This window comes from Panulirus ornatus, chromosome 11 (assembly GCF_036320965.1).
Source record: "Panulirus ornatus isolate Po-2019 chromosome 11, ASM3632096v1, whole genome shotgun sequence".
NCBI classification, from domain to species: Eukaryota; Metazoa; Arthropoda; class Malacostraca; order Decapoda; family Palinuridae; genus Panulirus; species Panulirus ornatus.
In genome coordinates, this window is record NC_092234.1 from 42,354,927 (window position 1) to 42,381,517 (window position 26,591).

Below are 26,591 nucleotides of genomic sequence, written 5' to 3' on the forward strand. Positions count from 1 at the left end.
TTGGTTAATATGACCGGGGGGGGGGGGGCTACGGTGACCCGAATTATTTAAGGAAATTCCTACACAGCCATTCTGCGATCGGACATCCTAATATAAAAAAAATATCTGACGTTTTATGGATTCTGCAGAGCTTTATTCGGTTAGTAAATTGATTTGCAAATCAATTGATGTAATAAAAGAAAAGCAACTTACCAGTGGTGTCTAGGAGAGACTAAAATCCATTATCGCTGATGAAACATACTCTCATACTTGCTGCTATGTAAATAAATTGGATTAATTCAGATGTCTATAAAGGTCAAATGATCGAATTACAGCATATGAGGGTTCTGTCTCACACAGGGTCAGATTCTGAACTGGTTATATCGAGGTAAAGGAAGCATGGCGCTGCTACATATTGGAGCGCATCTCCTTAATGACAATCTTCCTCCACTTACTCCCATTATCTTTTTGTTTTCATATCCATTGGTGTTTTACATTGCTTTACTATCACCTAATCCTACATTTTCCCTCTCCTTCATAACCCTAAGATATGTAACATTGAAAGTATAAGCTCTACTATTTCAATAACGATTCCATAATAAATAGTAGAGCAGAGAATATAAACTTAGGAAACATGGGCCATCTTTATATGCATTACTTTTTTCATAAGTAATAGCCTTTTAATTCTTATCAAATTCCTGTTAAGAGGTTTTGTTTGGAAGTGTCCAGTCACCATTTCTCACTTAGGGTTTCCTTAATTATCAGCAAAATCTTTATTTTTTTAGTTAAATTTGGTTGTTTGCGTTAAGTATGCACTAACCACTTGCAGACCTGTTTACACTCACCATCTACTTTAGACACTTACATAAGTAAAGATACATTCAGGCTCCACATAAAATTCATCCACTGTAAGGAGTATCCTAATCACCATAAATGGAAAAGTCAGCCTTCTTAGTCTTGATCCAACAAATATTGGAGTCGAACTTACATCAGTATTTAGGGACTCGCTCACATCTTCACGGCAAATGTTTCCTTTGCTGAAAATCCATAATAGGCGACGAAAATTCATTGTGAAAATACTTGATATTAATATAGTGACATTTATCTTCATATGTTCCCATATGATGAAGGGTGTACTTTAAGCTTAAGCAATACTTCCACTTGGTAAGCCAGTCTTTACCCTAAAGAGGAGCTCATTCAGTGCCAACACTTTTTGCACTCTCATAACCCCTCAACTGTTACCAAGAAACCTCATCTTGCTGTTAAGGATGAAATTAGAAATATCTCTCGTTAAAGATGAAAAAAAAAGTCCTCATTGTTTATTTTGTCTGTCAACTTTAAGAGTGGCAGCTAACGAGGTAATAAATGGTAGTAGACTGGATGGGGTTAAAGAAGCTCAACATGAAGAAAAGGCTATTACCCACAGAGTTGGCAAGACAGTTCTTAAGAAGTAGTAGAAAATATATATCTTGTAGCCATTATTAAAATCATAATAACTCTGTTAGAATTTTTGCATATCCATCTTATCCTAAAACAACTGCAGAAAGAATATATCAGTTTAACAATATAGTTAGACGCGTCTGAAAGCCAGTTACAGTTAATCCACAGAACTGTATTTCTGCTTATTCACTATACTTACCATTTCTAATTCTCTTAAGCACTTCTGCACTACTGGAGATAAGGTTCTTAAGCAATGTGAATCTGCATTCAGTGAGTCAAAAACCACTTTCAATATAAATAACCCAACCAACTTACATCAAAATTTGTTGGGGTAACCTAATGTATTTTACACATGGAAAATCTTACTACCTTACCACAGGATTTTGTGGGGGCCATTGACAACCTGCTCATACATTCAGCTGCATGACTAAACTCTTGAAACTCTATAAAGAAATGAAATAAACTCTTGCATCAGCACTCAATATTATCTGCGAGAGAAAGTCTGGATTCTGGTATCATTCTCATGAGTTTGATATTGATTTACACCAAATTTCACAATGAGAGAAGCAGAACAATCCAGAAAAACTACTAACCAACAGCACTTTCATTCCACATGATCAAAATTACTTACCTTATGGAATCAAACAGTTTACAGAAGCCATAACAAGTTTTCAAGCAGGAAGAGCTTGTCTCTCATTTGCTTAGCCACAATAGTGAGTGTAATGAACTAATGGGCAAACAAAATGCTGACATACCTATACTTTGTGAAAGAATTTGTTACATGTGACCCTGGAGTCATTGCACATTAATTGCTTAACATGGAAAAATTAGATGAATGTACAACTTTCTTAATAACAGATCACATGTAAATCAAACTATTTCCAAGACCTCCATGGCAAAAATTTCACGTTCCTAAGGAACAGTACTTACACCCCTTCTCTTCATATTTATATCTGACACTGCCACAAAAATGTTACAGATTCACATCATCATTTGCAGATAAAACTTGTATAAGTATGATAATCCCATCAGATGAAAGTACTGAGAAGCTATACATATAAAACACAAAAGTTTTCCATGGGACCAATGTAAATAACATGTTTTTCAGAGGGGATACGTTCCAATCTTCCAAATCAAGGATAGTACAGAATATTGAATGGACAGTCATTTCTTGAATGAACAAAATAAAAGACATTGAAGTAATGGTGTCATACAAACTTACCTTTAGTGAACATAACAATGCAACAGTTGTCTATTCCAAAAAAGATGGTAGGATCGATCTGGCAAACTTCAAGATAAGGAAAGAAAAATGAATGACACTTTTGAAGATGCTAATATGCTCATGAACTGAATACTGCTGTGTGCTACGATCATCCTACAAGGCAGGTGAAATTGCTGAATTAGAAAATGCTCAGACCTTTATTGGCACATATTGATGCTGTAATCGAATTGAATTACTGGGAACAACTGCAATCATTGAGGCTCCACTTTCTAAAGCACAGATGGGAGAAATATACCATCAGTTACACTTGAGAAATTCTAAATGGTACAATCTTCAACTATCACTTAAAATTAACTCCCAACTGGCAAGGTAAGAAGACTGTAAAATATTACCCTTAAATTCAAAAGGCATAATAAAAAAGCCCTTGAATATCTGGGGCCAAAAACTCAATTCATTGCCTGCTACTATCATAATACAATGAATTGCATGGTCCAGAAATTTAAGAAGGCTCTGGACATGTATTTACAAATGCACTAAGCCATCCAGGGTGTGGTTGCTATGTGGGCCTGCGGACTGCTGCTTCCAACAGCTTAATCATCCAATGATCCAACTTAGCAGCCTTAGCTTTAGCAGAGCTTTGGGGATAATACCACTGAGGACCACTTCAAGTACACCCCTATGCACAAACTGCTTCCACAGCAGCTAGTTATATCATGAAAGTCAGATCAGTTATGCTGAAGACGAAAAAAAATTACTATCCCCCTCCCATTAGTGATACAAAGTTAGGTACAATTTCATATGTATATGTACATTTCAGCATATCAAAAACAGGAAAATAAAATACATTTTCCTTGTAAAGTCTTTAATACAAATGTAAAAAATGGCAGAAACAATAATCATGACAGGACGAAAATGGGTAGGGAGTTTTGAAAGTGGAAATGGGTAGGGATGGATGGGTTAAAATGGTGGGGGTGGGGATTTCTGCATAACTTAAAAACAAGAACAAAATCCTTATGCCATCCACTTGTACTGTACACACTTGCATATAGGTTTGCAAAGGTCCTTTTTGCTTTAATTAAAATTTCATGAATCATACAAAATAAACATATAATTCTAAACAGATAATGTTAATAGAACAGTTTAGCAATGAACACTTACCATACATCCTTATTCAAGTTAAAAATAATTGTAAACAAACTTTCACATCATCTGTCCTCCATTCAATTATACACACTTGCAACCACTCATAAATTACTGGGTTTGAATTATCCGATAGTACTTTTCACACCACATTTTTTCAAAGAAATAATAAAGTATTATAATTCTGAACGAATATAAATAACAACAACTGAATTAAATGAGGATAACAACAATTTTCTTGACCACTGCCTTGAAAATAGATAATTAATTCTAAAGCATCTGTGACAGGTAAAAGAAGAAATCTAGTCATTTTCCTCAAAATTTTATAAATATAATAATCACCGAAGAGATATGGATTTTAAAAGTTTGATGAACCGTATCATAACAAAATGCATCCACTGGGATTCTGAATGTGTAAGGATACTATGTATGCCCAGATAGAGAAAGGTGAAGAGAGAGATAAAGAGAGAATAACCTACCTAGTACTACAGTGACCCTAACATGTCACTCTACTATGTACAAGTTCCTACATATATTATACAATTCTCAAGCATTGACATGCATTTTACAATATTCACATGCTTTTCATTTTATCTTACATTTTCATTTTAAGCAAATGATTTAAACATTGGGACAATTCAGTGCTCTGGACACAAGGACCTTTGAGTGATATGCCTCTAGCTAAGATTGTCATGAATCATACACTGACCATATTTTGATCACTCCTACATAATGGTCATTCATAGATACAATGATCACTCTTTTATGTATAATGATCACTCAAGTGTGTATCCTTACTCCTTGTGCTGTCATGAGGTTATATGCAATACGGATTTATGGCTTAGGTATGATCTGTAAGAACATAAGGCTATGGGCAAATTCGGCATGATGAAATAAATACGATGCAATCATACTAGAGGTTGAGGTTGAACCTATCTAAAATACTGAGTGGTGTATACCCTTGAATCTGGCTGTCCTGAAATTCTGAAATACTCCCAAAGATAGATGCAATCAGCACCTAAATGTACACCTGCAATGTGGTAAGCAAACTTGAGGCTTTGCCTAAAAGATTTTCTCCTAAGATACAGCTCCTTCATGGTGGATCTTATCACATCTCATTTGCTTCATATATAGCTTGCCCACACGAGAAACATTTAACTGAGGAAAGAAGTGAAAACTTGCACTCTTCAACAACAGTACCCACTTATACCACTGGAAAAATATCCATGACTCTCGTATGCTAGTTGGAAGTACATATAGATCTATACACAGACAATACACATCAAGTTTGGGCTTATGAAGCTTTTGCAGAGCTGGGCATTATATTATTGACATTATTAACATTAACAGGGACACTGTTAGTTCACACATAGGACTTACAGCCTAGCCGTGTACATGTGCAATACGTAGCCATTTTGGAAGTTTTGGGGAGGCATTGGTATTGACCAGCACAATGTAATTTGTACATAAATAACTTAATACCAGTAGTAACACTATGCAACAAAAGAAATTCCTCTGAAAAAAAGGAAAAACAAGCAAGAACACTAGTTTCATTAAATATAACACTAATTAAACTATTAGCTAGCCAATGTGTCAAAAACAATTTAAATTTCTTTGACTAAACAAATCAACATGGCCTAAGTAAGTGAAACCTTCAACCTTTTCCACCTTACCATGGAGTACTAATAATACTCCTGACATTTTGACGGTACATAAATAAACAGACAGGTAGATAAATAAGGAGCACTTTCAAGCACTCAAGGAAGTAGAAATGGTGGTGGAGTCACTTGTAAGTTAAAGATGCTGAGACCTAAAACAACCATGCCATAGGGCACTGTGGCACCTTAACACTACACACATATATATATATACACTTGGAAATCTACAGCCTAGAAAGAGACTTTTTTTGTCCTTAGACATGAGATCATATACATAACACACTGGACCTTTTGAAGATATGGCAAGACAGCAAACAAAAACAACCATCTACATAGGCCACGGCTGTGTTTGCTACATAAGAATACGGAGGTAGATCACTAAAGTGCATTATCGTCGGAAATTAACTTTACTGAGAGAGGCAGCACTACAGTAGCACACAGTATTTCCGACTATGTCTCCACTGTCATTCCTGCAATACACTGGCATTTTGTATTTTCAGAACAATTCAGGCAGTGGTCCTTAGGTATGGGTAATCCAACGCACATATCATACAAAATTTGGAACTTTACAGCAAGCTTACCTGAGGACCACAATTTTCAATCACATCACAATTTCAAATACTGTACTAGTATGTGGGGGATTCAATTTCTTTTGAACATTATCATATGTTTTCTATGTCCCGAGTACTTTCTTTTATATCTTTTTTACAGTGCTGTTACCTTTATAGACATAAAATCCCAAAAAAATCTCATTATATCCAATTCAGAGGTCACAAATGCCTATATAATGTAGATTGCGAGTTCTTTTGATATATTGCATTGAGTTTCAATCGTGTGATCAGATACCCCTTCTAGAGATATCTGCATCAATATCTGCATCCTCAAACCACATTCTATTGCAGGGTAGAGACTGACAGAGAGGCCTGACGATATAGGCTGCATCCACAATAGCTGAATGCTTAGGCTCTAGAATCTTCTTACCAGTTATGAATGAATGCACAGGAGTTTTGAGGCATATCATTAGCTATTCAGGACAAGAGCATCTGCAGAGCCTGACCATTCTGTAGCTTGTGAACTTTGCCGTAGTTTGTACTGGAGTCCCTGACGGCACCAACTCCGCGTGATATGGGCATAAGAGGTGGGATTCCGCTTAGCATAGTATCACACTGTTTACTGGGCTTGCTTGCAGCTTTGAATTAGATGCAAAGTGCTAACCCAATTGTTTCTCACTAATCTTTGGTATAAATACACAGTACTTGAAAAATTAATTGAATAAATAATATACATATTAAAAATAAAATGAGGATTAAGTTACACTCTTAGCAAATGTAACTGAAGTTGCACATACCTTGAAATTAACATCAGTGACTTATCAACAGTTCATGAGATTGTACATGTGACATTATCAGTCATTACATATCAAGAAGGTCTATACAAAGGTTCTTCTAGTTGTTATTGGAAAAAACAAAAAAAGAATCTTTGTAATATGTCATGCAGATTAACAATGAGAAAATATGAACTTAAAGTGCTATTTCACTATGCCTGATTTGAATCAACTCAAATATATTTCTTTTTGTTGTCGAGCATCTCAGTGTCCAACAGATGTATGTGTTCTATCACTGCAGATTATAAGCTGATCCCTCAAGCACATACTGATCAATGCAGCACTTTTATTAATGATTATTCACAGTTGGACATCTGGCCTTGGAAACTGTGAAACTCACAGTAACTTTTTTTGAGCTTTCCGTTCAATGGGAAGAACTTAAGGCTTTACTGAAGCACTTTCTGCAGTGGCGTTGATATTGATTCACTAGACATCAGCCAAATCGTTCCCGCACTAAGCACATTAACTTCTTCTTACCTTTGTATGCCACTTTCATATTTTCAATTAGTTGTGCAAACTGAATGTGTCCATCATGAGCAAGCATGAATGTTTCATGAGCCTTAGTTAAAAAGTCAATAAAGTCCTGGTAATGTCTTGGAGATATATGAGTCAAGCGAGAGTTTGTTGTGTTTATATAAGCCAGGATGGTGGCCTCAAGAAGGCCTCGCAAGGGTGCCTTATCAAATGCCAAGGGCTTTATTGGTCGACGCTTGGAGTCTGGACAAGCCATACCTGGTGCAGACAAGGAGCAACGTCGCAATACATCAGATAGCACTGTAGCACACTGGACATTCTTGATGAGCACTGGAAGAAGCTGGGACAGTTCTGTACGACCAAGAGAATGCGCTAATGCCACAGCCCAGTGGATATCATTAATTGCAGGATGAGGATCCTGATTATACGCCAGATGAACACTCCTCATGGCCAACATTGCCAGAGTATATGCACGATGTGGGTACCCACGGTGTTCCATGTACTTTGCAATGGTAAAGAGTTGGGAGGATGACATGGTGTGGGCAGCAGCATCCACAACAACTTGATATGCTGTCTCAAATGAGACTGGATCACTTTCACACAAGGTCAAGGCATTCAAAGCACAATTGGGTGGGTCCTGAAAAAGTAAATTTTACAAAAAATTACAAATCAATAAAATTTTAATCAATATCTAATATACATGCATGCATAAAGTTAATGAGATAATAAAAGTTTTAAATATGTAATCAATACTTAATTTTCAAGTATAGAAATGGAATTTAGTAAAACTTCTCAGTTCCTGAAAATCTTATATGAATATGATTAAAATCAAAGTAGAATAAATAACACAGCTACTATAAAATACATACTTTAGTAGCACACTGCAAAGCTAAGGATCTAGCACAAGCAGCAAGCTCATCTTGTTTAGTCCGGTCTAGCTGTAGACGCATGACTGTCGTGTGGCTCATGATAGTTGATGCCACAGCTCCAGTTGCCTCAGTAGGAGTGAAGAGAGTGAACCAATTCTGCATGATGGAAATTAGAGCTAATACCCCTACTTCACTCGCACAAGTAACCAACCAACGAACCATTTCCCGTCGCCTCCAGTTAAGTGAGGTGAGGGTCATCCGCATAACCTATGAAGTACAACATAGCAAATGTGATTAGATTCAGTCCACATTAAATCTATCCATCTATCTCTAGAAAGCTTATTCTAATATCAAATATAGGCCCTAGCATACATAATTCTATCTAAATAATATATAGACATTTCAAAGATTCTAGCACTGGAAATGCATCAGCCTTCATGCTGGCCCAGTTATGAGTGATACAGTTTGTCTACATGAAAGGTAATATCATTACATGAATAAATCTGATATGTCCAAGGGTTCATAGGAGTTCAGGAGAAGGTACTCTGATGGGAAACAAAAGTATGTATTTCAAAATCACTTGTTTGATTAAGAATTTGAAAGAAACAAGGATGAAAAGAGTAAATTTTCTCTCTAAAAACTCATATGCTTCTATTGTAATGTCTACTTTGATAAATAAGCCAGTCCCTTAACCTGACAATAATATATGATAAGCCACTGAGGAAACAGTCATAGGCACAAAAGCTGCATAAGGGACATACAATTTGCAAGTGTGATGTTAGAGTCTTGGGGTGACCTCAAAATACTACCAAAAATTACAAGAATTGTATCAGACAGGCTATTCCCTAATCAATTACCTTAAATCACTTTCATACCATATATAGGGTCCCAACAATCACTTCTGAAGTATTATTATAAGGGTTTATCAGATACCATAGTACCCTGGGAGGAATGAGTCATTTCACAGTACTTGGCATTGCGTTCCAACTCTTAATATATTATCTGATCTGCCAATGACTTATTCAATGATGTCACAGGCCCCCTTCATGAGTGGTAAAAACCAAGTTGTCTCATCTTCATAAAGTTATAGCAAGCAACAATATAAATCTTAGGTTTTGGAGAAGGAGGATGTCTTTTATCATTTTCCTGATATATGGTGATATATCCTTCAGTTATCAAATAGGCAATGAAGATGCATTGTCCTGACATTTTGTTTTCTCCCATATATGCCAAGGAAAATATTTACCTTTGTGTTCTTTTGCTGTTACAGTATCAAATGCTCTAAGAAAAATGTACTCAATATGTGTGAGTTCTGACAATACAAGTAATAGAAAATACTATCCCTAAAGTGGTAAGAAATCATCTGCAGTGTTACAAAGCTTTTGTGATAATTCAGAAAACCTCCCATCTGCAAACTTGTGCAACAGTGCTCTGCTTGTGGGGCATTCAATGTTTATTTTCTAACATTTTGCAGAGTCATTTTGATATGAGATTAATGTAGATATTCAATATAGGTTTTATCAATATGACTGCCATACACTACAACCTCAAAAAAGGTGGTAATCTGAAATGTCTGAAAGCTTTCCTCACATTTTGGCTACTACTGCTACATGCCTCATGTTGCCAGTCTTCCACCAATGCTCTGCCAACAATACAGTAAAAATTTAGTATGTAACTGTTTTTTCAGTGGGAATCTCCATTCAATTTCTCTATACTAAAAATATTGTTTACAGTCATCTGGTATGAAATGTTGTAAGTAGTTCATACAACACACATCTGTATGCATAAAGAAGAGGATTTAATTCATTTCAAGAGAATTTATTGCCATTTTCATGGACTAATGTGAGGTTTATAGTCTGGTTACATAAACTCACTACCTCACACTGATTTCAAGGCATTCATTTTTTTCACAATAATCTAAGACTGACAAAGCTAATGAAATATATTTTGTTCATAGATAATGCTGTACATTTCAGAGATGCATTTTAAAAAATATCCACAACTGCTTCTTCTGCCTTAGTGAGGTAGCAACAGGAACAGATCAACAATAACTTCATCTGCAAATATCCCCTCTGTAGCTATCATGTATAACACACAGTTAACTGTATCCCATGCAAGCCTCTCACCCTCCTGAATATTTGGGCCACATTACCTCAAAAGCCTTTCAATCTATCCCTCCCTCACCTCAGTCTCCTTGTTCCCTCCACTTCTGTGTCAGTTAACTATAAACTTACCTGAAGTCCTAATTCCAGAGCAGCATTAAGAAGAAGTGAGTTTCTCTGGCCTTCTCCAGGAAGTCCTAGTCTAAAGGCATCCTGAGCCAATTTAAAGAGATGGGACGAACTGTGAATATTTCTCAAGGCAGCATCCAGCACAGACCGAAGGCGCATACCATCATCTGAAGTAAGAGGAATGAGTCACTACACTTAGAGGCTCTAACAACTGATTCAAGTAAAATAATATGAGTTTATCAAAAAGGTTTGCATTTGAACATTTTTTAATTTTCACTTTTACACAACTGATCCAAAGCATAAGACTGTACTTAATGCACTCACATAATTCTAACATAAAACCGGTGCAACTTACTCTTAGCTGCATTTATCATAGTGCAGGCAAGGGTACACTGCTGAGTTTCAATATGACCTAAGGTGAACCATCGGGGATATCGTGACAGCACCAATGAAGATACGTTACCATTAACAGGGTCATCTACATCATCGTGATCTTCTAGGATAGGTAATCTGAAAGACAAAGATTTGATTCATGTCTTGCAAGACTGAATATACCAAAAAATGATCCAACTTTTTTCCTTACAGCAATTCTCATACAAGGCTACCAGCAATTTTTGCTGTAAATGAAAACTGTTAATAAGGGTTCTGATGAATGGAAAAAAGTTAAGTGTAAAACGTGTGATACCTGCAGTATGACATTATGAAGTATATGCCTCAACTTTTTTAAGTAGAGATACTGGACCTTAATTTTTCTTAAGCTTGAAATAAAAAAAATGGGAGCAATACAAGTGGATAACGTGAAAAATATAGCAGGAATCAAAACATAAAGAATAAAGAAGTGGGAAATATACACACAATGCTTATTCACCTTCAAGTATTGTTTATCATGTTTCAACCAAATGCATTTTGAAAACATGGTAGCACTAAGTTCATGGTTCTTACAAAACCAATTTGTGTGGCAGCATTCCCCTCATCATGTGCCATGCAAAAAATATCCATCCAAAGTACTTTTGAAGCTTACGAACAAAGACGTGTATGAATTAGCAAGAAGAGGTAAGAGCCACTTATATACATAGCATCAGAATGCCTCTTAGCCATGCACAGTACACATCTCCCTCATCCCATAGTTTTCACTGACTTGCTTGGCCTGTGCTAAATGTTTTTCCTTTGTTATCACTTTAAATCATCAACTATAAATAACCTTTTTTTGCAGGTACTTTAAAAAACCTTGCTGCCATAACAAATGGGTATTTTCAACTTGCAGCTTAAAAAAGGTCATTCCACTCACCATTATCAATGTAACTATTCTTTCATTTGTTAAACTTTTATGCAATATCTCATTTGACTATTACCAATTGAGGTACTATGAAGAAATACTCTTACTGCACAGTCTTTAAAAACTGGCCAATACCCTATTCCTCATTCTTAGGTCAGAGTATCCTTGCAAGAATGGTAATATTATGCTGTCATTACACAACTCCATTTGTATGGGTTATGTTTTTAATGTAATTCATCAATTCAAAACATTTTGTCAAACTTTCCTTATTTATGCAGGAAACTCTCCCCTTTTGTACTATCATCTCTCAAAAACAGGAAAATAACAAAGAGCCAAGTAAGAATTTGTCCTTAAAAGCACAGGCTGGGATGTATGAATATGCATGGCTGTGATCAGGATGAAACAAAAGGGAGAAATAATTGTTATGTTTGAATGATGAAATCTGGATGTTTTGAGTGTAACTAAAGTGAATGAGAAAAGAAGGAATGGCTCAAGATTTTTCCTAGGGTAAAGGCATTTCTAATAAAAATAAGGAACTGAGTTATGGAAGTGCAGTAAAGAGAGTAAGGAAATGAGCTCAAGACTGATAAGGGTTAGAATGAAATTCGACTGCAAGAGCTGGGTGACTGTTAGGATTTATACACCTGATAGCAAATGGAGTGAAGCAAACAGAAGTGCTTTGATAGTTTTGATGCAAGGACTGAATCTTGTGGGCATGGATATGAATGAAAGAGTGAGTAATGTTGCATTTGATTGGGAGATATGGGATCCCTGGGATAAATGAAGGTGGGAAAATGCTTGTCAATGTGTGGTGAAATAGGGATGGTGATTGGGAACACATATTTTGTTTTAAAAAAGTGCACAAATGAAAATACATGGGTGAGTGAGGATAAGGGTAACCAGCATTTCTGGATTAGGTGCTAAATGACTGGCATGCACAGGAAAGGTTGTTGGACATGTGTACTGAAAGGAGCAGGAATGATGGGGAATCAGAAGCAAAAGAAGCATTTTATCTATGGATGACGAGTGAATGAAGACACTCATCTTACTTGAAGAATCAACTAAATGTGTAAAATGAAAAAGGAGTTAGCAGTCTATTAAGTGTGGAAACCTGTGTCACTTTGACACACTGGACAGGATGTGGTGCAGAAGATGCAGGAAAATGATCCACACCATTACACTGGGAAAGATATGATACCAGATAAGATACCTAACTACCTATCATACCTTAGTAAGGTAGCATCAGGAACAAATGAATAAGGGTTCATTTTATACATTTACTCTTTAGCTGTCATATATAATGTACCAAAACTAGAGATTACTCCACGGTTTATATAGCCCTGGTTCACCCCACTGACAGCATGTTGCCCAGCACGCACCACATCGATCCAATTCATTTTATTCATGGCATGCCTCTCATCCTTTTGAATGTTCATGTCCTCATATCCCTAAGCTTCCTTCCCTTCATCTTTCCACCTCCCTCTCCCACTTGCTCCCTCCACTTCTGAAACACAGGTCCTCTTGGACAATTTTTCTTTGTTCTTATTCTCTATAAGTGTGAAAAATTTTGGTACATTCAGGTCAGTTCTCTCAATTACACTACACTTACTGCCACATTTCTTACATAATCAACCTTCCTCAAACCACATCATTCTGAGGCATATAATTTCCAGTACATTCTACCTCTGCACTTCATTTGCATTCAGGCTCATGACTCACATCTATATAATACTGTGACTACTATACCTGCAAACATACTCATCTTTGCCCTCACAGACAATGGCTTCTACCACACACTCCTAAATGCACCCAGGACATTTGGTGCCATATCAACTCACACAGGTTTGAAGAATACTCCTGTTTTCAGTCATCTTACTTTCACAAAGATGTATTAAGTGTATATGTATTCAATCAGCCTAAATGTTCCTACCCATTACTTCTATCTTACATTATGTAGAAAATGAGGTAGGAATAGTCAGGAGAAACTTCTAAAAACAATGAGCTCGAGTTGCCCCCTGACAGTGGCCTGTTGAGGGTGAGGCACAAAAAGAAACGGCACTGGAGTTCACTAGTTATGGAGAATCTATTGCTGTGGCCTCTCTCTTGAGGGAGTCCTATTTGGAACAGGTGTCAGAGATATAGATAAATAGACAGGTTGGTACCTAAAACACTCCACTTCCTCTGGATCCTTTCCATTGAAACTGACACTCAAACTATCTAAGCTTACCCCTCTTCTGGACCTCATTACCTTATTTTTGTTCATATTTACTCTCAACTTTCTCCTTTCATCCACTCTCCTAAACTCTGACACCAATGTTTGGAGCTTCTCTCTGGAGTACGCCACCCAAGCTGTGTCATCTGCTAATAGCAAATGATTCACCTCCCATGTCCCACAATCCTCAGCTGCAAGACCCCTAACATTTATCACCTTCACCACTCTGTCCAGGAACAGACTGAACAGCTAGGGTGACATCAAAAAACCTTAATATAGACCTCCTTCCTTCCTATTTGCACATTTAATAAGTAATTCATATGACATACCTTATTGCTCTTAAAGCCAGTTGATATGCTAAGTCAGGATCATGAGGCAAAAGGGCAGTGAATAGGAACTTTGTGAAAGTATGCATTGGTACACTCTCAGGGTGGATGCCTTCTCCAAGTCCAGAAAATGGTCCACCCTCCAGAAGTAGTCTTGCCTGACGGCGTAATACTGCCAAGAGGGGAGAATCCAGATTAAGTTCTTGAAGCTTTAATATCATTTTTTCTTCTTGTTTGCAAGCTTTCTCCTGAGCATAAAGCCCAAGTGGCATTGCACGGTGTTGGCCTACACCAATGAGTGCAGCTTCCAAGGCTAAAGTAAGGTAAGATTCCCATGGATCACTTGAGCCTGGGACGGGAACATGGCGGTACCTCAAAGGCGCTAGATTTGTTGCATCTTCATTTGCTACACCAAGCCAATCTGTGAAAAGAAATAGGGTAATTTAACACAATATACAAAATTTCAGAAAAGCATGATGCACTAATATGAAAACTAAATGTTTAATTTGTCTATAATATTTCTCCACATGTTCTAATCAGGCCCAAAATGTCTACAAGAGATATTTACATTTAAGCTTGGTTACAACAAGAGTGCAGCTGGTACTTTCTGCTTCCACCTTTAAGAATGAAGCTTTATATCTTGGTAGAGAGTGAAGGCTTTCCAAAGAGTTGAGTTAATTCCAATCCAATGACTTCTTTCAACATTCATACAGAGTGCAATGTTTAATAAGAATTCAACAATATTTTACCCACATATAAGCACTATAAGGTCAATACAGAATGATACAAATACAACAATACAATAATCGTATATAGAGATATCTTTTAAAACATTCACCATTTCTCGCATTAGCAAGGTAGCATCAAGAACAGATGACTGAACCTTAGAGGGAAAAATCCTCACATGATCCCCTTCTCTGTTCCTTTTTTGGAAAGAAAAACAGGAGGAGAGGATTTCCAGCCTCTCACTCCCATCCCTTTTAGTCACCTTCTACGACAAACAGAGAATATGTGGGCACTATTCTTTCTCCCCTGTCCCCAGGGATAAGTAGTATTAATGATATATTTCATTTATTATACTTAGTCGCTGTTTCATGCGTCAGCGAGGTAGCGTCAGGAAACAGACGAATGATAATAATATTAAGAGCAAGGTTAATATATTAGGTACAGTAGGGTTGAGGGTCAAGTCAATTGGGAGGTAAGTCTGAATGGAGAAAAACTGGAGGAAGTAAAGTGTTTTAGATATCTGGGAGTGGATCTGGCAGCAAATGGAATCATGGAAGCGGAAGTGAATCATAGGGAGGGGGAGGGGGCGAAAATCCTGGGAGCCTTGAAGAATGTGTGGAAGTCGAGAACATTATCTCCGAAAGCAAAAAATGGCTATGTTTGAAGGAATAGTGGTTCCAACAATGTTATATGGCTGCGAGGCATGGGCTATGGATAGAGTTGTGTGCAGGAGGGTGGATGTGCTGGAAATGAGATGTTTGAGGACAATGTGTGGTGTGTGGTGGTTTGATCGAGTAAGTAATGTAAGGGTAAGAGAGATGTGTGGAAATAAAAAGAGTCGTTGAGAGAGCGGAAGAGGGTGTTTTGAAATGGTTTGGGCACATGGAGAGAATGAGTGAGGAAAGATTGACCAAGAGGATATATGTGTTGGAGGTGGAGGGAACGAGGAGAAGTGGGAGACCAAATTGGAGGTGGAAAGATGGAGTGAAAAAGATTTTGAGTGATCGGGGCCTGAACATGCAGGAGGGTGAAAGGCGGGCAAGGAATAGAGTGAATTGGATCGATGTGGTATACCGGGGTCGACGTGCTGTCAATGGATTGAATCAGGGCATGTGAAGCGTCTGGGGTAAACCATGGAAAGTTCTGTGGGGCCTGGATGTGGAAAGGGAGCTGTGGTTTTGGGCATTATTGCATGACAGCTGGAGACTGAGTGTGAGCGAATGGGGCCTTTGTTGTCTTTTCCTGGCACTGCCTCACGCACATGAGGGGGGAGGGGGATGTTATTCCATGTGTGGCGGGGTGGCAATGGGGGTGAGTAGGGGCAGACAGTGTGAATTGTGTGCATGTGTGTATATGTGTGTGTCTGTGTGTGTATATATGTGTGTCTGTGTGTGTATATATGTGTGTACGTTGGCATGTGTGGGTGTGTATGTTTGAGTGTGTGGACGTGTATGTGTGTGCATGTGTGTGGGGGTGGGTTGAGCCATTTCTTTCGTCTGTTTCCTTGTGCTACCTTGCAGGCGCGGGAGACAGCGACAAAGCAAAATAAATAAATAAATAAAGTAAATATCAACATTTCATTTGTGGGTGGGGTGGTGAGGGAGGGAAATGCAAGGGTCTTAGAGAGAGAGGCAGGTATGACGTCTGTAGGGGATGAAGGGGCCTAGGAAGAGGGTCAGTTGTTCACTGATGGTGCAGCACTGGTAACAGATTCAAGTGAGAAACTGCAGTTGTGTATGTTGGGATGTGAGTCTGAATGGAGAAAAGCTTTTGGAGGTGAAGTGTTTTAGATACCTGGAAGTGGACATGGCAGTGATTGGAACTATGAGAGTGCAGCTGAGTCACAGGGTGAGGGGGTAAAAGTTTTGGGAGCAATGAGAAATTTGTGGAAAGAGAGGTCACTATTAAGGAGGGTAAATATGGATATGTCTGAAGGTACAGCAGTACAATGACGTTGCATAGATAATTTGCATGGGCTGTAAATGAGAGTGTACAGAGGGTGGAGGTACTGAACATGAAATGTATGAAGTCAATGATTAAGTAATGCTATGGTAAGAGAGAGATATCCCAATAACAAGAGTGTTGTTGAGAAAGCTGAAGTGCGGTAAGAGAGAGATATGCTAATAACAAGAGTATTATGTGTGCTGATATGGTTTAGACATATGGAAAGAATGAGTGAGGTTCATAAACAGGTATATTCTGTATTTTACTTAAGACAGAAACTTACCACTATGGTACTGGAATCTCGGTAAATCTTCTGGTAAGAGGGATGCTTCGGCTAAAGTGTCAAAAAGACAGGTTATGGGGTCTAGAGGATGTCCCACCCAACTTTCTAATGCTCCTGGAATTAAAGATCTACAAGCTCTTGAGGCAGAACATCTTGGAAGCATTTCATCCCTTTTGCTTCCCCACCAGAGGTATGCTTCTTTTTGTGCTTGCTTTAACGTTCGTACAACAGCTACTGCAAGTCTCAGTGCCTCAGAAGTATACCCGTGAGATCTTAGAGCATCAACTCGAGAACAAGCAAATGAGAGTGGTTCTGAAATAAAAGAAAAAATGAGCATTTCATATTAGTTTTTCCGTATCAAACATCACTGGCAATTAAAGTATCACAACTGTAAAGAAAGGTGTACTGCATGATTGAAATTCAGAGCAATAAAAAATAACCTCTCAAATGTAAAGGGCCACTTCTTGTTATTCTTTTAAAAACATTTCAACATACTTCAAAATCAGAGGCATTAACACACATATCAAGTTTTACACCATTATAAAATATTGTACTGTACCAAAGTTCCGTGAAATCTATAAATCTTTATTCACTATATAAAGAGAATAACTGGGAGCTGTTACTATAACAATTCTGAATTTCTAAATGCTACAATACTTAATATTCTAGTTTAAGTGGATACATTCCAGGATAATCAATATGCTAGTTTACATTCTAGAATAATCAATATATTAGATAAAACACATAAATTCATCGAATCATCTTTCCCTGATGACAATTACTTCGTCAAAAGAGACGGAACGATGAGAATTCAAGATCTAATCTGAGATTCTGACAAAGGCATTAATTTTCTTTTCAGACTACATATATGTACAATGAAGCATAAGTAACAATAACAACAACAACAACAAAATACAGTGTTAGATCCCCTCAATTTTTCAACACTTCTTTTTAAAATATGAATCTTCTTTAATAGGGGCTTCCTTCATCACTAACACTTGCCCCATTTAATGACATCTTGAAATATTTTGTGCTACTTTCCTCATCACAATCACCATCAACTAAAAGAGGTGTTGAAAAATGCTTCTAGTCAGCCAATTTTCCCTTCCTTCAAATCTGATCACCATTCTCCATGTTAGTGAGGAAGCTCAAAAGAACAGATGAAAAAAGGCTTTGTTCATTCACATCTAGCTGTCATGTGTAATGCACTGACACCACAGACTCCTATCCACAATCAGGCTCCGCATACCTTTCTGCCATTTCAGTGATGAGGGATTCAAAAAAAGTTTAATTCTTTGTGGCTCTCATTCTAGTTTGCAGAGACAGTCTTTATCATTTTCTTCTTGGCCTTCTGTAGTCATAACAAAAGAGGGATCAGGGACCCCCTTTTCTTAACCTATAATCAGTACCTAGTTTAAGAACTTTAAGTTACCTCGTCCCCTCTCTGAGAGGGTCTTGGTGTTACCCAGTACTTATTTTCAGGGGATTCTTGCAATCCAAGCAGGGACAGGGTGCACTTTTGAAGTGAAAAGTTCTATGATGAGAGTGCTTTGTTCTGTTAAGTGATGATGTATGGCCTTGCCAAAGGTGACTCTCCACTTGAAGTGCAACTTCAAGCAGAGGAAGTGCAGCAACACCAGCTTAAACGAAAATTGTAAACAAAAGTGAGTATCTTTCAGCTTTGAAAAATAACATTACCATGCCAGAGTGGTTGTCCTTGTTGATTATAATATGAAGAGGAGTGCTGCCCATGCCAGAGTGGTTGCCCTTGTTGATTATAATACGAAGAGGAATGCTGCACAGTCCTTAGCACAGGAGTTTCACCAGCAAGGATTGTTTTTAGGTGTTGGTCGTCCCAAGACATACTACATGCGTTAATTGCACGATAAAATATTGTTCGGGGTGGCGCTGAGATCCTTCGTCGTTTGTGTCGTCTGTAAGATAAAAATTTACATATTCTTAAATAAGTCAAATGATGAATTAGCTTAAAATACTCCTAACGTTTCTCTTTACATTCTCAAAGGAAACATCTATGCCTATTACATTCTAGCTTCCACGATACTTCAAATGAATAAAGAAAATTCTTAAACATTACTGTTTTCCTTTTCACAATATAAAAACAGAATGTCTAGATTTTTTGCACCAACTAAACCATGCTAAAACAGGTATATACATAAAATTTATCAAAGGCCCTAATTTTGTTTGTCAGTTTTTGGTATTGAAAAAATAACTCTTTCACTGTACCTGTGGGATGATCTTCTATCTCTGTCTCGGATTTCTCTTTGGTTATTATGTTGTAGGTGATTGTGATGGTGGCGATGGTACTGATCACGGTTGTTACCATCTCTAAATGGTTCTCTTCGCCTAAGTTCACTATCATCATCACTGGACTCCTCATCAGAGCTTAGGTAGTAAGCTGCTGAGTGATTCTGGAAAAAAATCTTTTCTTAAGCATGAACTTTACAAAAAACTATGAATAAATTTTACAGACTTCCTTTCAAATGCAACTGATTAAAAAAAGATGTTTAAAATCATAAGGATACCGCAGTAAAAGAAAACTACTATACTGAACATAAATATAAAACAAATATAGGCAGAAATCAGGCAACCTTAGTCGATCATAAAAACATAATTATGGACATAAGGTACTGACGTAATCCTTTCCAAATGATAATACTTCTGTTTATCTACATTTACAGTGCAACTCAGCCATGTCTGGCAAACATTGTAAAATCCACTACTTCCTTTCTAAAATTATCTTTTTCCATATTGCAATTTACTGTTTTCTGATATTTTCTAAATCTTCTAAATTCCTCCTTTACCTTCCACCTAAAGTATCCTTTTTTTTTTTCTAAGTAGGTGAGACAGGACAGTCCCTAATCATGGACAAGTCATACAAATGAGTATATATACATGCTTTTTCATTTTTATTTGTCATTTCCTGCATAATGCGGTAATGCCAGGAACATAGGAAGAATGACTTCACTTTCTCACATCTACTCTCTAGCTGTCAATTAAAATGCAATGAAACAAGAGCCCCAGTCCACAGCCATACCCCATGAACCTCTATGTAGTTTCTCCTGACTGCTATAATTGCCGTGGTTCAGCCTGTTGCCCCCATGTATACAGTCCTGCTCTGATTCCCTCTATTCCATATACGTGTCACACCCTCCCATGTGTTCGAGCTCTGACCACTCAAAGCATCTAACACTATATCCTTCCATAATCTCAGATATATAGAGATAAAAGGTTTAATAGATGACTGTTACTGACCCGGAAGTGAAGGAATGGCTTCAACCTTATGAATGGCAAATATACATAAATTATACTATACACAATGCCCTTGAGCACCTTGTACATAACACTGTGGTGCTTTATACTAACTCTGTCATTGGTGTCCTGATGTCTATGGTCAGGATCCTCAAGAGGGCAAACATCTGTCTGTGCCCAGCGCTCTAGGGTCCTCTTCCACTGTTGTTTTTCTGAGGCTCCACTATGAGGGGCTAACACCACACACACCCACAAAGCCGCTGATTAATAAAAGGAAAATTGAATTAATATTGCTGTATTCTAAAAAAATGTAGACATGTTATATACAGTGACATTCTGTTACTTGTACCCATATAAAAAATGATGCAGTTTATGAATGGTTGCCATATAAATATCATATAAAAAATATTGAGCATTTTTGCAGTCACAATATATTACAATAAAGTTGATTTTATAGGACTATTTTTGTTTTCTCCCCAAAACAACCTACAAGACTGTGTTTATACAATCCTGAAAGAAGTATTACATATCTGTATGAGAAAGAGCCACAACATTCTACAAAATGATATCTTCATTTGTAGGGATGAACAAAAAGAGATTCATAAAAATTCACAGGGAAGCCAGAGAATAAAATCTTCCTTATAAGTATATTTAAAGGTTACTCTATACACAAGATAAAAACAAAATTTTCTGATTCAAAATAATCATATTTAATTATGGTGACAGAGAGATTTAGCTGAACCTAATAAACCCCCACTATGTTCACTCCAATAGGTAAATCATCACATTTACAAAACTGTTATATAACTTTTAAGCAATATCCCATAATAAGAAAAAAATTAACTGCTGTTTACAAAATTAAATAAAGCTATCAATGGACCATTATATTACGATAACAATTAACAGAATACTACAAGAGGAAGCCATTTAACAAATGAATGGAAACCTGGAGCAAATCATCGTCATGAAACTCACTTGGAGAGTTAAGTCAGTACAGCACTAGGGAAAAAGGAGTAAAAGACAAGGTTAACATGTAATATGGAGAAAAGGAAAGCAGAAGAAACATGCTGAAGACATCTGGGTTTAACCATGAATACCATTCACCCCATCATACCCTTAAAGTGATCTTCTGTAATTAGATCTTTTCCTTTTCCAAACCCCTTAACAGAAAATCAAGGGAACTCTTTACGAATGGCTTACTTCATAATAATGAAACTATGTCTGCTAACCCCTTTTATGTTAAAAATCTAATGATTCTTAAAGTGTGCCTGCTTACAATGACTGGTGTTTATGGTCATACGTTACAATATCAGAATATTTCAAACACACAAAACTTCCAAAACTAGTAATGTCAAATTGAAATACAGAATACCCTTCATAGCCTAAAAAAACTGACAACACAATTCTTGTCTGATGGATATTTACACCATGCAAATTCTATGAGGGCAAAATATAAGCGGTATACAAGAGCCTGACAGTAAGCAAATGCAGCAAAGTAGCAGTTACATGTTCACTTAGTCCAGTACCTTCCTCTGAGGCTTCCTCTACATATGTAGTGAGGCTGTTCATTTCATGAAAATTTTCCACTATATACAAATTTAGTCATACACTCTGTTAGTGAAGCTGGCAAACATGTATATCTGCATAAATAGGAAACAATTATGGAATGAATGATGACAAAGTGGCTTATCTGCAGCTGATTCTTTTTTTTCAATGTTACTCTCTATCAATTCATGAAAGTGGAAGAGGAAGCAAACCCTGTCATGAAATTGTTTTTCATGCATGCTTGCCATACATCCCATGTTAGTAGGGTAGTACCAGGTACAGACAAAGAATGGCCTCATTTGCACACACCCACAGTGACATGTATAATGCACTTAAACTAAAAGCCCTTATCCACAGCCAAGCCTCACAGTCACTCCATGGTTACCTTGACCACTTTATAAGCTAGTTCAGTCCACTGAAAAACTATATACCACACTACTCCAATTCACTCTATACCATGAATACCTTATGCCCTCCTGCACATTCAGGCCCTAATAACTTAAAGCAGCTTTCACTTCATCTTTCCATCTCATCCTCAGTCTATCTCCCTCCTTGTTTCTTACAGTTCTGACATGTGACCCTTATGTAAGTCTCTTCTTACTAATTCTCTCCATATTACCAAACCATTTCAGCACACCTTGCTCAGTTCTTTAACACATACTATACTTACAATCACAATAGTCTCATACTTTCTCATTCCTTATTCCAATTAACCCTCCTCACATCCATGATCATCCTCAAAAAGTTCACTTCCAATATATGTACCCTCTTCCATGATTCTGCATTAAGGGACTTATGATTCATACCCACACATCACTGCTGGGACTACTACACCATCAAACATGCCCATCTTTCACCTCAAACAGAGAGCTCTTTTTCAACACACTCCTCAGTGCATCCAGGATCTTTGTCCCTTCCCAAACCCTATGGTTCACTTTAGCCCCCATGGTTCCATCCATTGCCATGTCCACTTCCTCCATGTTCTCTTCATTTAGACTCACAATCAAACCATAACGTTTCTCTCCCATGCTAAACCTGATAACTTTACCTGTAACCATAGCAACTCTCAACTATCTCTGTTAGCACACTCTCCCAAAATTAGACACTAGCTTCTTTTGTTTCTCACTCAAGTCTGCTACCATTGCTCTCTATAAGACCCGTGCATTAACCTTTCGTTAAGCCATCCATAACAGATTAAACAGCCATGGTGACACTACACACCCCTGACAGACCCAACTTCACCTGGAATCACTCACCCTCTTCTCATCCTACTCACACATATCCCTTATTCTCTGAATAAAAACTCCTCACTTCTAGTAGCTTTCATGCCAAACCATGTATCTGTCGCACTTCCCACAAAAATCTTCGTCAATACTACCATAAACTTTCTCTAGATCAATTAAAAGTCATTTGGATCACTTTCCCTCTCTCTCTAAGCATCTTTCACACAAATTCTTCAAAGCAGACCCCTGGTCCAAACATTATCAACCATTCCTGAAGCCACATCGTTTCTCTCTAACCTGATGCTCTGTACATGCCACCACCCTCTCAATCACCAATCTCCTATACATCTTACAGGGTATGCTTAACTGGCTTCTATCTCTAAGATTCAAACACTCACTTTGGTCTCCCTTATGTTATATTCTAACATGATACAGGCACTCCACCAGCCCTCAGGCACCTTATCTTACTTCATATATACATGGAAAATCCTGACTAACCAGTCAACAACACAGCCATCTCTTTCTCAATGACTGTAATTCAACCAGTGTTCCATCACTCCAACTGCTTTGCCACACTTCATCTTACATAAGGCTTTACAAAATCTTTTCTCCATTCACAAAACCACTTTCCATGGCTCACTTACTATGCATACCTCCATGTCCCAAAACCCCCACATCTGGCACCCTATCATCTAACACAGTGCTTCGCAACTGGTGTGCCATGACAATATCCCTAATGTCCTGTGGTATGTCCCTAATCATAGAAATAAAAAAGGAATTGCACTGTCAACAAACAACTACAAAATTCATTTCATGAAAATATATCCTATAACTATGTCACTGCACTAATCATGTACTGTAACTGAGACAATGAAGCAGTAAGCAAAGGTAAAAATCAATTAATTCAAACATCCAAAATTACTACCAGTTCTATCTCTATACCTTTTGTCCTTTACCATGGAAAGTGAACAAGTTAATACAATTTTAAAATTTTGAAATAATATATTGATCATTTGATATATATGTGATTTTAAAGGCACAAAATTCATTTTACTGTACTTATGTATGTGTAAAAAGATTTTTGTTTTCTTTCCTTTCAATGGATAATGAGTAATAACAGTAGAGTACTGGTAAAATTTGATTTAAGATGCCTCAAAGATCAGGCAAACTCGAAAATGTGCCTTGATATAAAAAAGGCTGAGAAGCACTGATCTAACACATTCAACAGTCCTTCAAAATACTCACTCTGTCTCCTTTTTACCTCTTCTTTGCTAGGTGCTACTTCCCCATATAAACATTATCCAGGTATCTCCTGTGTGTCATAGAATTAACAAAAAGAGTTGGGAGCAAAAGGCAGCAAATCCTCAATCCTGTATTACTAACTTCCAAAACAGGAACAGAGGAAGGAGCTATGAAAGAACTTTTCCTCAAAGGATCAGTCACCTATTCCTGGAGTTACCTTACTAAAGCGAGAAAATCAAACAGACAAAAATAAAAATGATATCAATCCATATTACTCACCAATATGGTCCCAGTGCTGTCGACACTTGTCTGTCATGGGTGTACCCTGGGATTTCCAGAGTAAGAGTCTGGGGTCATTAAGGAACTGCTCAGTGATCATTGTGAGCATTTTAGCACCATTACTGTCTCTTGCACGGACCATCTCCCGCACCTGTTAAGAACCCAAATTTAAGAACTAATGCTGACCGATATGCAATGTAATTATACTGGGCATTGCTTAGACAGTATTATAAAAAGGCCACTCTTCAACATGTATTTATTGAAGAATGACTGAAACTCGACAATCAAGGCAAAGTGTTCTCTACTAACTCTGATATATGGCTGTAAACTGAGCTATTCATCTACATCGTGAGAATGCCTTCTGGTAAAATAAATATAAGTTTAAAAACTAAGCTCAATACCCTTCACTTCCATTAATCCATTACTCTGAAAAACAAGTATCCCTTTAAAGAAGAAAAAAATCTTTTCCTTAATTATATGTTTGCAAAGAACTTGGCCATTTCATTTTGAGTATAATCTTCTTGAACCAGCTCCATTACACCATTCCTATGCCAATGACAAAATCTTATATTAGAAACTTTTTTGCTAGCTATTTGATAACAGATACCCATAAAGTTCATAGTACAAGCATCATTCCCACTCTACTAATGAAGCTGACCTCTTCTCTTATTTCTATTTCTGTGTGTGTGTGTGTGTGTGTGTGTGTGTGTGTGAGATTACTATTTTTATGTTATGGAAAGAAAATTTTACACTGGTGTTGCCTCATCTTTTAACCTTGTATATAAGTACCATGTCTTTATTCCTATGTATGTATGTACACACACCCTAGCCTATGCCAGGTAACCATTTTATCAACAGCCCCTTGGGGATGATAAACAAATGGGTGGATCATGGACTGGCTGCCATGACCAGGATTCAAACTTATGTTGGTTTGATCCCAAGAGACAACGTGCCTGCATGACAGTCAGTAACTTCAACCACTACAACAGCAAAGTCCATCTGTGTGCGTGTGTGTAACTTTCGATATTCTAAATGGGAAATGGTAGAGATATCTTTATGCATGAACTTTAAACCACACATTAATAATATACAAACCACATCCAAATCAAAAATCATAATTACCCTCCTGCCCTAGAATTCCCTCTTGAAATGCTTTGTCTGTGCATATACAGAGAAAAAAGTTCTTAAAACTAAAACTTCTATGGAGCTTCTGCAGTTTATGTAGCCAATCACATCCACTGAGTGAGACTGGTCATGGAGTGATGTAAAGTTGTGTGTAAGTCTGTATGAGGTGAGAGCAGGGCAATGAAGGAGTAAGTGCTCTGTGTCTTAGGTATGGAAGTTGAACCACAATTGGAAAGGATCTTGTGACATGCAGAACCGATGTATCTAATGTTGCAGAGATGAATGGGGTCCCAAGTGCATACTTAAATGTGGAACTTGTATACCTAGTATGCCTGGGGAGTGTGATTTCAGATGGGTGTAAGTCTGGTGGGATGGTGTTTAAGACCGTGTTGGAAGGTAGTTATCTAGTGTTTGTTAAGTAATTTCAGTGTGTGTATGTTTTGTTTAGTGTTGTATTTGCTGAGGATAGGAAGACCTGTGAGTACAGGTTGTTGAAGAGTGAAGAGGCAGAGGTAAGCCTTTTATTTCTACGTGGGTGTTGGTGGTTTGTTATGAAGTGGTTATGATGGGATTGTTACTGGGAGGACATTTGTCTCGTTGTGTAGGTGTAGAGCGTTTGTGGTTGCTTGGCAGCCAATGATTATTCTGAGTGCTTAATGTGTGTGGTTTGTAGAATTACCTTATTTGGTTTTGACAGGGTCAATGACCCGATGGGTGAGGTGTAGTTTATTCTACTTCTTGTC

The 26,591-nt window shown here is 37.4% G+C and overlaps 1 protein-coding gene across 1 annotated transcript in view; it reads right to left on the reverse strand.

Annotated features, from left to right (window-relative positions):
* Positions 1-3,492: 3,492 nt before the first annotated feature.
* The window catches only part of LOC139751431 (zinc finger SWIM domain-containing protein 5-like), a 390,321-nt gene continuing 367,222 nt past the window's right edge, over positions 3,493-26,591 (reverse strand). The window contains exons 6-15 of the mRNA XM_071666839.1: positions 24,724-24,874; positions 20,549-20,694; positions 19,409-19,593; positions 18,863-19,098; positions 17,165-17,476; positions 14,215-14,632; positions 10,753-10,907; positions 10,401-10,564; positions 8,167-8,433; positions 3,493-7,934 (exon numbers count right to left, since the gene is read on the reverse strand). Of these exons, the coding sequence (XP_071522940.1) occupies positions 7,257-7,934; positions 8,167-8,433; positions 10,401-10,564; positions 10,753-10,907; positions 14,215-14,632; positions 17,165-17,476; positions 18,863-19,098; positions 19,409-19,593; positions 20,549-20,694; positions 24,724-24,874 (2,712 nt within the window). The 3' untranslated portion in view covers positions 3,493-7,256. The remainder of the gene's footprint in view (positions 7,935-8,166; positions 8,434-10,400; positions 10,565-10,752; positions 10,908-14,214; positions 14,633-17,164; positions 17,477-18,862; positions 19,099-19,408; positions 19,594-20,548; positions 20,695-24,723; positions 24,875-26,591) is intronic.